At 31.2% G+C, this 13,090-nt stretch overlaps 2 protein-coding genes across 2 annotated transcripts; one reads left to right on the top strand and one right to left on the bottom strand.

Annotated features, from left to right (window-relative positions):
* Positions 1-950: 950 nt before the first annotated feature.
* LARP6A (RNA-binding protein) lies at positions 951-3,914 on the top strand. The gene is made up of 11 exons (XM_079010087.1): positions 951-1,364; positions 2,026-2,107; positions 2,185-2,279; positions 2,377-2,448; positions 2,565-2,644; positions 2,736-2,820; positions 2,910-2,957; positions 3,073-3,138; positions 3,210-3,341; positions 3,433-3,526; positions 3,601-3,914. Exons 1-11 carry the CDS (start codon positions 1,167-1,169, stop codon positions 3,738-3,740), a joined length of 1,092 nt encoding a protein of 363 aa, XP_078866213.1. The 5' UTR covers positions 951-1,166; the 3' UTR covers positions 3,741-3,914.
* A 2,004-nt stretch (positions 3,915-5,918) lies between these two features.
* LOC145061058 (protein BIIDXI-like) lies at positions 5,919-11,708 on the bottom strand. The gene is made up of 3 exons (XM_079008426.1): positions 11,496-11,708; positions 7,255-7,752; positions 5,919-6,630 (listed from the first exon to the last, which is right to left on the bottom strand). The coding sequence occupies exons 1-3, from the start codon at positions 11,581-11,583 to the stop codon at positions 6,047-6,049; spliced, it is 1,170 nt and encodes a 389-aa protein (XP_078864552.1). The 5' UTR covers positions 11,584-11,708; the 3' UTR covers positions 5,919-6,046.
* Positions 11,709-13,090: the final 1,382 nt, after the last annotated feature.

Raw genomic sequence — 13,090 nt, 5'->3', positions numbered from 1 at the left:
GTTGGTACTTATCGAGGCTGTAACTCCTCGAAGAACAAGACTTGCCTCAATCATCTATAGCCTTTTGTATAGAGACGGAGAGGGAGAGATGGGTCCACCACTAGGGGAATCTAGTTAATCAACATGTTTCGAATTTCAGTGAAGTCTTTCAACACCGGTGGTAATGGTGTTGATTGGTGGCGTTTTGGGGGAGAAGAAGAAAATAAAAAGAGATGAGGAGGAGGGTGGGCCATACTCTTATTTTTAATAACTTAAAATCATTAAAATAAATAAAATAACAAATAATAAGGGTTATAATCGCATTTTTAAGTGTATAAGGACCAAAATCATTAAAAAGATCTAAAATTAAACCACTTATACATCACCAAATTTTTTTTGGATTAAAACCACAGTTTTTTGACAAGCATAAGGACCATTTTTGCATTTTTATCTTTATAATTTTTACCCAACTTTGATCGACCATAACTCCTCGTACAAGCCCGAAATTAGTTGACTTTTTTTTCAAGGTTGTAACCCTATATCTTGACTACAATTTAGGCTAAAAAAACAATTAAATTGGTTAAGAAATAGTTTAGTTACATAACCCTAAACATAAACTATTAGGGTTGTTGGTTTTTCCTAACCAACAATTTTGATTTTATATCTCATTATAATGGTAATCTAAATCACTAGATAATGTGAAAATACTACCCCAAAATACGAAAAACAACAATGTACTTTAGAAGTGCAGTTTTTTTGCGGCCTTGGAACTGGAAACCAAAACTGCTCCGGAACCGAACTTGTATTTTTATTTTCCGTTTGGTTTTAGATTGATTTTCAAATTTTTGATTCTTAGTTATGTTTCAATCTTGGAATAATTTATATATTTTATTGTTTGATAAAAGAATTTATTTGGAAATAACAAAACTAAGGAATACAAACTCTTTGTTTCCATAAAAAGAAATATTTTTTGCAAAATCGTGTTGCTGGAGTGGAAATAGCAAATATCTGGTCTGAGGAGACGAATGGCGTCTTCCAGAGGAGGCGGCTGCGGCCGTCGTATGCCACTCTTATAAGCCCTACAGTTGTACCCTTCCACTTCCAGAGATCAGAAGAAGCAAAGAGAAGAAGAGGCTTTCTACGCCAACCTTCTCTCTCTCTCTCCGTCTTCTCTCTCCTCTCTTCAAATGGAAGGCGGTGGAGAAGAAGTCATCATGCCAATCCATGATCCTGATGTCCTCCCCGTTGGTTCGCCGGAGGAAACGATCATGGATCCTCACTTCGACAATCAGTCTCCGGAATCCGATGAACTTCCCCCTCCTCATCCTTCGGCCGCCGATACCGCCACCCTAACGGATGAGCTTCGGGACAAGATCATCAAACAGGTATGCCAAATTTTTTGAATATGTAATATGTGATGGTGCTTGGGGTATCTTATAGGGTTTTAGGATATCCGGATATCGATTGAATTCGATTTTGGCTCAAATCATCTTCAAATTTGTGCCTGTGACTAGGTTGGTTTGTGCAAGCTTGTAAGTATCCATTACTAGTTACTTGATAATACGATCAGGCGCAACATGCCTCGATTAATTGCGCTTTCTTTCCATCGATTCCTTGTCTGTGTATGTGTTATTTTGTGTTGAACACGCTTATATTTCTGTTTGTGTATATACTTGATTTTTCCAATTTGTGCTGGTTTATAGCTATTAACCTAAAAAGGTAGTTGCTCTTCTTCAGAAAACGACATGATACCTTATTCCATGACAATATAATCAACCCAAGGGTGCTTATTGTCCATTGATGCAGAACATTGATGTATCTAGTTTAGTCTACTGAGGACCACATTGTAATTCCTTTTTCTTTGGTATGATGCTCGAATTGACAGTGTGTTTAGATTCTGTTTCGTTTCTACTTCATGACCCTAATGGGGACATGACTTAATCTCTAAAAGCTGTATATGTGTGCATTATTTTGACTCAAACAACAAAGAACAGATTGTTTACAGATTGTGAAACACAATAGTAAATACACTCTCTTTATGCACAGGTGGAATACTATTTCAGTGATGAAAACTTGAGAACAGACAAGTTTTTGTTGAAGTATCTTGCAAAAGATGAGGAAGGCTATGGTAAGTAATTCACTTCACTACTTAATTGACTAAATTTCACAATCATCTCCATAGAAATGACACACTCTTTCTTGCAGTTCCTGTTGCAGTTATTGCTTCTTTCAAGAAAATGAAGAAGCTCACACATCACAAATCACTGATTGTGGCTGCACTTAAGGAATCTTCTCTTCTAGTAAGTTACACAATCTTTCTTAATTTCAAATCATAATCATCCTAAACATAGTGTTATTAGTTTTCAAAGCTAGATTTTTGATGTTTGATGGATGCAGACATTAAGTTCAAATGAGAAGAAAGTCAAACGAGTTCATCCATTCCCTTTGACCGAGGCTTTGGATCCAGAGGTATACACTATACAGTATACAATATACTCCACCTTTTTCATCTCTTTTATAAAAACTTAAAAAGTTTTCTTTTTAGCATAATATGTAATGAAATAATTCTTTCTTTATACCTATAGCTATGCACTGTTTTGGTGGAGAATCTTCCAGAAGATCACACAGTAGAGAACATGAAGAAGATATTTAGCCAAGCTGGAGTGTATGCTACTTTTTTTTTTATACTTTTATTTTTATTTTTATCTTTTTACTTTTTATGTGTCAATTGTCTTATATTTACTAATGCTGTTTAGTATCAAGAAAATTACTATTCATGAAGAGAATGCTGCAAAGGAGCAAAGGAAATGCAGTATTGAGGAGAAGCTTCTAAGTGGAAAGGTAAGGTACATATTTTTTTTCTTTTATTTTTTATTTGAATTATGTATTTTATTTAAAATCAATGTTTTTTTTTTAATTGGTGTTTGCAGCTGCATGCAGTGGTGGAATACAACACTGTTGAAGCTGCTGAGAATGCTGTAAGTTTGAAGCTCTCTTCATTTTTAATTTCAACTCCTTTTATAATATTTATTTATATGGTTTACTTATTTATATGCTATTTATATTTATAATATTATAATTTATGGTGTTTAGGTTGCTACTTTAAACAATGAGCAAGATTGGCGACATGGCATGCGAGTGAAGCTTCTCAAACGCAAGGTAATTCAATTTTTTTTTTATAAATTGTATTTTTAATCATTGATAATTATGATTTTACTAATAACAATTAGGTCAAAATTGCACAAAGAAAAAAAGGACATGATTCCGAGAAGAAAATTAATGTTCAAGTGGATCCACATCCACCAATGGAAAAAGAAAACCAACAATCAAGTGAGCATCATGATGATATACCAAATGAAGAGGTATTAATAAATTAATAAATAATAATTCAATATCATCATAAAAATTATATATTTTTTTTACCTAATGGAGTTTTTTACAAAAAAAAAAAAGGAGAAAAACGGAAACAGGAATTGTCAAAACCAAAACCGAAGGCGTCCAAGGAAAAACAAGTATCAAGGATCTAGTGGCATTGGCATTGGCATGGGTAAGATGGTCATTTTGATGTGGTTATTTATTATAATTATAATAAATAATAATAATATATGTAAATAAATATAGGTCATGGGACATTGGTGCATAATAATCATGGGGGTGAAGTATCAAAGCCGCCACCTGGACCACGAATGCCGGATGGAACAAAAGGGTTTACAATGGGACGTGGACGTGGAGGTGGAGGTGGAGGATCTCTTAATGTTTAATTCTCTATGGAAAAATGATATTTTTATATATGTGAAGTGAATTGATATTATATAATTTGGTATATGAGGCCATTATATGCATATAAATGTGCAAAAAGGAAAATGTATTTTGAGATGGATTGTGTATGTTTTGGTTGACTTTTTTGATGCTATGGAAAATGGGTAGTTAAGTTATTGTGTTTTTTTTTAAAGTTCGATTACTTTTTTGAAGAACTGACAGACAGCGTTGATGAAATATATTCAAGGAATTTATATATGTTTTCAACCTACTACTCAAGTTCATGTCTTATTGTTCGATTAGGTTTTACATCAATCAACTATTCTTTCTACGAATCTTAAAACATTTTTTTTTATCTCGAATGACAACAAATCAACAACGTTTCTATCGAAGAAAAAAAAAAAAAAAAGGGTCTTGCAATACACAAAACAAAAGTAAAAGTACAAATCTTGGAAAATGAAATGTTTAGATGTTTTAGACTCGTATTTTAGGCTAAAACAATTTTTGAATAACTTGTCATGTTGTAAATAAAAATCAGTAATTAAGTTCTCATAAATTTATCCAAAATTCATTTGGCATTCTATTGTAATGTCTCTACATTGACTGGGTTGAAAAATACTCAGACTAATTTTTTTGTTCAGGGTATGTATTATTGAAAATGCAAAAAATTATTTGAAGCACCAAAACCATTTGATATGAATATTTTGGGTCTTAAGATTTTGATGCTTTTATAATATGAAAATATTGAGATGCTACATGTCTTTGTCATAAATAATTGCCATAGGATCTTATATAAGATGTTATAATATATTATTTGATGCAGTAAATGAATAAATAAGATCAATTGTCCAACAAATACAATATATATTTACAACCCAAATAATATGATGTAGAGAACTTAATGTGCTTAGTTGCTAATATGTCATACACAATTTATGTTATGGGTCCATGTATATTCCAAATTGATTATTGTGACCATGTGATAAGTTACTTGATTCTAGGCTATAGTTTTCGAGTATACAATAGTACTCTATTATATTAGTATTCGAAATTATCCTACTTTCCTTATTTATATTTGATATTGTTTCCGTATTTGCAGTGACATAGTTTTCATATTATGGTACTAGTTTATAACCCATGGGAACCACGGTTATAAAATTAATTAAACTTTCATAATAAAAATTTATAATTATTAATCAATTGTTTTAAATAAATTATTAATTAAGAGATATATCAAAATTTTAAAGTTATTATAACTTCAAATTTACTATATAATTAGAAAATGTAAATTTAAATTTTGAAATGAGTTGCCTAATATATCTACATGATACATGACATAATATTAATGAGGACATGTATTAAAGTGACACTTGACACAAAGAGATTAAAACTATTCATTTATTAAAATTAAAATAGGGATTAGTATTAGCATAAAATTCTTCATTGTAATCTACAAATACCTTTCAGATTAATAAGACAAGACCCTGAGCCACATAATTATTCCAAATAGTATGCATTCTAACAAATAGAAAGTGGAACAATAGTTATGGTCATCTTAAAACCAGATTCAAGGAAATAAGGATATTAATCCGTAAAAGCTAGGAATTTCACATAAACATATGACCATGTTATACGAACTTCACATAATCATATCGATATGTTTGATATGAATATAATGGATGTCCATTCATGGTTGATAGAGGTGGAGACCACAAGCATGTGAATTTTCATGATAATACAACACATGCTATGGTCACATGATCACTAAGGAAGAGTACATGGTCACTAAGAACGAGTGATCAACATCAGAATAGTAGACTTGAAGTTCCCTATTAAACATGTACAAATTTGATGAATGGCTTTTTGTTGGAGTCGATTTTATAGTCTTTGTTTTTGCAAAATAAATTATCACATAGTAGTGGGACAACTCTCTTCAGATTGAACCTATTCCTACCTATAGAAATTACCAAAATAAATTATCACAAAATAAATTGACGAAGGCGCAAGTATCAACTGATTGAATGCACTCGTCTGTGTATGTGAATGATAATGAAGTTATATGAAGTCATTATCGCGAATGGCTTCCAAGCAAATTCTTAAAAATGTTAGAATTCGATTTGTTCTTATTTCATAATGTTATAAAGTTATAATAGAAAAATGATTCATCGAAATACAATAAATTTATCATAATACTAAATACTTCATTCTATTCCATTCCATCATAAATATTCAATTTCATTACTACATACAACTGGAAACCACCAAAAGCTTTGCTTAATGCTTTACCAAATAAATCACAACATAAAAACTAAACCACAAACAACAAAACCAAAACAAAAACCACCAAACCCGAAAACCCTAACCCTCTAACCCCCTTCGAAACCACCACCGCCACGTCATCAACCACGGGCCCACACAAAGAGCTCATATCATCACTTCTCGTATTATAATAAACACTATAAAACGCGACACGTGTCCTCTCGGCCTTAGCCGTAAAATTCACATTCACAATTTGAAAAGTGGAATTCCCGTTTGGTGCATAGTGAATGTTTTCCGCTTGGTCACCTGCGAATGCCATGACTGCAAGGGGTTGCTTGCACATGTCATTCGCGTGACCGAGGGAAAATGACATTTTGTAAGGCTTGTTTGGGGTGGTGGAAACCATTTGGGAGATTATGCCTTCTTTGCCTGAAAGTAGTTCTAGGGCGCGTTTGCCGCCCGGGACTGAGAAGTGGTTTGAGTCGATGTAACGAACTGCCCGGTTGGATTCTACGATCCAACCGGGTAGGGATGAGATTTCCTCATCCAGGTTGGTTGGGAGTAGGACACCTAGAGATGCGTTCCTAAACATCCATGGACCTTCTTCGAAATCTCCATTTAGTACTGCGTTATCTGGATAAATAATGTTTAAAAATATCTGAGAAAATAAAGACCAATTTTAATGAATTCAACTTTGGTTCATTTTTTTTTTAATTTTCTATTAAGATGTTCTTTTTGCATTAAGTCGAAAAGAAACACTCATATATGGCTTACGGATTAAATTCAACATGTGTTCATTTATCTTTGAATTATAGCATCCAACTTTCATATTCTCTATTAAAATATTGTTTTGAAAACTCTATCAATTTTTTTTGAGTAAATTACCTTGTTTTTGTCATTGAATATAGTTGAGTTTCTCATTTTTTGTCCCAAAAAGTTCTCTTGCAATTTTAGTCCTTACTCTTTACTTGAGGTTTTTGTAATTACAAGTAAAATGATTATTTTTAGGACCAAAATTGCAAAAATCAGTTGTACTTCAGAACAAAAAATAGTCATTTTACATGGAATCAGGGACCAAATTAGCAAAATTAGCTATACCCAGGGTACTAAAAGTGCAATTTACTCAAATCTTGTTCTTAATAGAGTATTTATACTTTTGAAAAATCTACCAATTATGAAAATGGTTTTGTAAAGATCTTTTAAATGTATTACTAAAAGTATGATGCTATTTCTTATATTTAAAAGCATAAACCATACCTTTAGGTTTGGTAGGAACAAAAAGCTTCTTAATAGCAATATCATCAATGATGGGCCCACACGTGGGGTCATCTTCCATGCCAGGATTCGTAAAAACGACATTAGTATCTTCTTGATCAGCTTGAAAAGCCCAAGCGTAAGTATCCCACCCTTGAACACTATACAGCGTTTGTAAATCAATCGTCTGTGACGCAGGTGGAACAGACACGTTTAAGGATTCTAGCTGTGCACACGTGCGAGAGGCGCTGAAAGTGATGGAGTAAATTTCGCCTTTTTCTAATTTTAATTCTTGGGAGATCTGAGCGTCGTTGCCGAGTCTCACTGCGTGTCGACCTTCGGGGACGATGAGGATCATTCCGCCTTGTTTTTGACCGGAGGCGACTAATTCCACCGTGCCGTTGACTTTCCAGTTTGGGATTGCGTCGGGGTTGTCCCCGAGGCCTTCGTCGGCGAAACCTCCCGATGGTGGTGTCTCGAAGTCGCCGTTGGTTAGTAAGCCTATGTGATTAGATAGTTTTTTTGTTATTAAAAGAAAAAGAAAGGAGTATAATATGTAAATAAATTTAGATATGATGAGAAAAAGAATGCACCAAATAAATTAGATACCATAGGAGATCTTTTTTGGGGAAATAATAAAATATATTTATCCGATAAACGATTTTTTTTGTTATATTACATTTAATCTTTTCATAAATTAATATTTGGGGGGAAAAAAAAAGATAAATATGTCTAATTCCGTCAACCATTTCCAAAAATTAGTCTTTTTTTTTAACAACAATTTAGAAATGATAATGTGGCAACCAAAACGGTTTTGATTTATAAAAAATAAAAAATAAAAACGTAAATGCTATCTTAAAAAAAAAATAACTTTTTTGAAGTTTTTTAGTATTAAAAATTGCAAATATCATTTCCACAAAAAATGAAGTATTTACAAAGTATGTTACTTAAAGATAAATAAAATACAACTATTGATGAAAATTTATGACAGGTACTCTCTTCTTTTGCTAAATGACTAATACCACACATAAAAAGGTACATTATTATTATTTTATGACTCTATCCCAATAGATATCGAAAAAAACATTTTTGTTACGATTAACGTTAAATTAACTAGTTCTTTTTAGGACCTTTAAAAGTATTCATTTAATATCCTTGTTGGTGGTTAGAAAAGGTAACAAAAATTATAGACCTTTATGAAAATCGATTATCATGTGTAATAATAGTAAACAATAAACTACTAATGAAACTTATAACTAAATATTATATATTTTTGGATAAGAATAAAAAACTATTTTCGAAACAAAATAAAGTTATTACACTATATAATAAGTATTATTTTATTTAATTATTTGTTATTATTTTATAAATGACTTATTGTCAAAGATTCCATGACAAACAAAACGGGCCTACATATTTGCGCGGTAAAACACAACGGTACAATAATAATAATAATAAAAAGATAAATATTCTTACTTTATAAAATGCTTCCTTTATCTCAGTAAGTTTATATCAAATACAATAATTTTAAATTTGACAATTTGCATAAAAAGAATACATGCTTTTGACTTAATTGAGACATTGTATGTCTCTAAAATCATAGTCTTTTTTATATTACTATATCACTTCTAGATTAATGTTTTAGGAGCTGATTTATATATAATATTTTTTTATCATATATAATAATTACATGTTTTTTAAAATTAAGTTAATTTAACAAGAAAGTAATATAAAAGGTGTGCAACCAAGTAATGAAAATATTACAAAAAAACCAATAAAGATTGTACTAAGACAAGAGACAAATGCAAATGGTAGACAAAGGCACAAGCCCATGTTTGAGTTTATCTGATACGATATCACATGGACCATGTTCGAGTGATCATTATCTTTTTCTATGAATCATATGGATTTTTTTTACAGTTTATTATTTTTACAGTTTTAGGATGTGAGGCTAGTTGAAACCAAATCCAACCCATTAAGTAATAAAAATGATAAAAAGTGTGTAATATTTGGTGAACAAAATAATTTTCCTCCAACCCATTGCACCATTTTAAACAACAAAAAAATATGTTACAAATACATTACTTTTCTTCAATATTTTAAAGATTTTCAAAGACAATCTTTGTATTTTACGTTAAACAAATAATATAACACGATACTTGATCTTTACTAAGAAGAATGTTTTTTCATGAAACAAATATTGGTTAGAACAATATTATACCAAAATTAATACGAAAAAAGAAAAAAAGAATTTGATATTGAATTGGGGATACTCTATAAAAAGTACTTGTATAGTTGTATCTTGATGAAAGTGACAAAGTATAAAGTTAGAGGTAAATTTTGACACTTTTAGGTGGGCAAATAAAACAATACAAGAGGATGCAAACCGAAACTTCCTAAAACGCTCATATCGGTGATCAATCTTTTCAGTAATAAATGTAGTTTGCAAAGAAAATGCAAAATGGGTTAAAAAAGAATTTATTGCCATTTTTTCTATAAAAACCTATATATTAAATTCCACTTTAATATCATGTGATAGCAATCATGAGATATCTTTTAAGTACATTAATGCACATATTTTTATTACTAAAATTAATTATACAATTAGATAACATAAAGAGCTTAGATTAGATTATAAAAATGATTTCCAAATGGGTAATGATTGAGATAGACAAGTCAAAAGTGGGACTAAAGAGGTTGCATAAAGTTGGGTTAATCTGATACTCGTTTTTTTCGTTCTTTTCTCCATTTACATTATTGTCATGTTGGTATAATAAGGTTTTACATTAAAAATATATTTAAGATGCATATAAATATGTATTATTAAACAAGTGTGTTCCCTTATGCACTTTTACAATGTATTTGGTAAAATTATTTGTAGCTTTTATTAATATAGAGGTGTTTCGATAAATTTTTAAAAATATAAAATATGATTTTTTTTTTCTCTTTCAAAATTACTAATTTTTACAACATTTATTTGTGATAGGATATCCATTAAAAGCAATTTCGAAATTGACAACTAACCGATTAAGAAAGATATATGTTATATCTCATATTATAAAGGATTGTTATTGTACTTGAATATAATATACAAATTTTTTATTAAGGTTTTGTTTGACAAACAAAGGTAGGTGATAATTGATAAGCTAGTTTATGAATTAATAATGTTCGGTAAAAAAATAGTTTATAAGCTTGATTACGATGTACAATGACATAAATAAACATTTACATATATAACTAATAGTACAAGAAAAATAGATATTATTAAGGGCATGTTTAGATTATTTATGAAAAAAATTCCTTATCAAAAGCTATCTCAAAGTAGTTTATCAAAACTAATTCATAAGCTAAAATAAGTTTGTTTTTGGGGTTTTACTAAACCACAAATTACACTAAGCTAGCTTATTTTGGCCAAACATAACCTAAAAGTAAATATCTTACTAATTATCAGTTATTTTTATTTCAATTAATTATATATCAATGTAATCGATGTCCTTTTTTCATAGACGAATCATATAAAATTTGTTGTTCACTAATCTAAACGACTTCAAGCCATGCAGTTTTTTCACAACGGTTTATATGCTTTAAAAACAAGTTACTACAAATACTTTTTACCCATATTTTGTATAATAACTCCTAAAATAACAATTTCTACCTATAATTTCACAATGTTGCACGAATTTTATGATAATTTTTGTATGTTTTCTTCAGTTCATTATAAACATGCACATTAAGTCATGTTTTGCTATAAATACCATAAATTAAGAGCAAGTGTGTGAAAAATGCAAAACATAAGTTGAAAAGGATGAGTATTTCGTTGGGATCCACAGTTTTGAGAACGAAAGGGGTGTTAGTGTGCATTAGAACTTGTACATTGTAGTACAACTAAATCTGCACGATTACTTGATTTCCGGGAGCTAAGAGGATTTACTGACAAAACTAAGGACACACATAAAGCTGTTTGAAATCAACAATATAAAGTATAAACACACATTCTTTTTCTCTATGATCTCAAATTACGAAGCTCAAATCTCTCGATTTCACTCCATTTACGCAATTAAATCGCATAAGCACACAGACAGATCTCGTATTATCATATACAGTAAACAAAAACACTCACAAACAGAGCACGAATTGGAAAATCAGATCTCAAATGCGATAAACAGCAAGAACAAGTGAAAAACACCGACAATTGAAAATCAAAATGAAAACAGAGAGAGAGTGAATGAAGTAAGTGTACATACCATCTTCTGCAGTAAAAACAGCAAGGAAATGAGAGACGATAAGACAAAATAGTGTAAACGATTTGGTTGTTGCGGAGTATGAAGCCATTTTCGTGTGAAAGGTAACTGTTTCTCTCTCTCTCTCTCTAAAAAGGGTGAGTTTCTCTCTCTAGAAACAGAGGGAGAGTCGAGTGGGAAGTAGGAGGATAGGAGTCTGGCTTTTTAACCGAGATTCCAGCAACTTGGTGTCCTTGCGTTTGTTGCTTTAATAATTAATTTAAATTAATGATGAAAGGAAATTATTTTTTTATTATTTTTTAAGGAAAAGTAAATTCCTTTCTTTTGCTTTTGTTTTTTTTTTTTTTCACTTTGTATTTTTTTTTTTACCGAAAAGAGGTGTTCGCACGGTCTTCTTGTTTCTTCACACGTCCAATCTGACAGTGGTGCGGTGTGTCGTGTAGTGTCTATATTTGGAATATCATATTATACAAATTAGAATTAATGTCATAAAAATCCTAATCTTTTATTGGGAGATTTTGTTTAAGACAAAAGTGCATAAATGGTTTACGAATTCAGCTGAAATTGTCATTTTGGTTCAAAAAAGTTTACAAAAGGTCTAATTTTTTTATTTTGTTACGATTTTGGTCTAGTTTGAATTGAACTTTTTTAAAAAGATGATTTTGCCATTTATTATTTATTTTTCCATTTTTCTTTTATTACAAGCAATTAAAATGAAATAAAAAATCTCTCTCTCTCTCTCTCTCTCTCTCTCTCTCTCTCTCTCTCTCTCTCTCTCTCTCTCTCTCTCTCTCTCTCTCTCTCTCTCTCTCTCTCTCTCTCCATAACACACACATTGATTGGTTTGTAATGTTCTTCAACATTCAAGAACATACATACACATACCCACATAATTCTCTCTCTGTTTAACCAGAGAACTTTCAATCACTTTATTGTTTCTCAATCAAGAACACCTCATCTCCCAATCACACAATTTTTTTTAAAAAAATAATCAATTCTAAACTAACCCGTTACTTAGATCCTAAAATTTCAACTATCCCTTGCATTTGATACAGAACATGCTTCTAATCTTTCTCCATACTCTCCAATGTACGATAGCACCAAGACCATCATCAAGTGGTTGATGAGTTGTGTGGTATGCTTGTTTTGGGGTTGAGGTGATTAGTCTGAATCAAGTCGTTTTTGGCAGTCAAAGAATGTAGGGAACAAGGTAGAAGAATGCGAGGCTTTGGAAGAGATGACTGAAAGACCAGTGATGGCGAAGCCACAATAGGAGCTCAAAATCGGAGACTTGAAGTTGGGAGAACAAATTGTGGTCAGTTTGAGTCAAACTCTGATCGGATCTTTCCCTTTCATCTGTCTATATCTATCTCCTCTTGTTGTCACCCTTATCGTCTCATAAAACCCTAACCCGCCGCTTTTCTCATTTCAAGATCTGTAAGAACAAGTCTAGATGCTTTACCTCTCTTCCAATCAACTTCGTACATACGGCCATCAGACCAAAAATACTTCCTAGATCCGTGAGGCACGTTACCAGAAAAGCTTCCGATGTATAGATCCCCGTTCTGGAGGTGTTTCTCTGTAGTCGTCAAACTAAT

Source organism: Lactuca serriola, chromosome 7 (genome assembly GCF_051521515.1).
Source record: "Lactuca serriola cultivar US96UC23 chromosome 7, Lser_US96UC23_V15, whole genome shotgun sequence".
NCBI classification, from domain to species: domain Eukaryota; kingdom Viridiplantae; phylum Streptophyta; class Magnoliopsida; order Asterales; family Asteraceae; genus Lactuca; species Lactuca serriola.
This window is presented reverse-complemented; position numbering and strand designations above follow the sequence as displayed.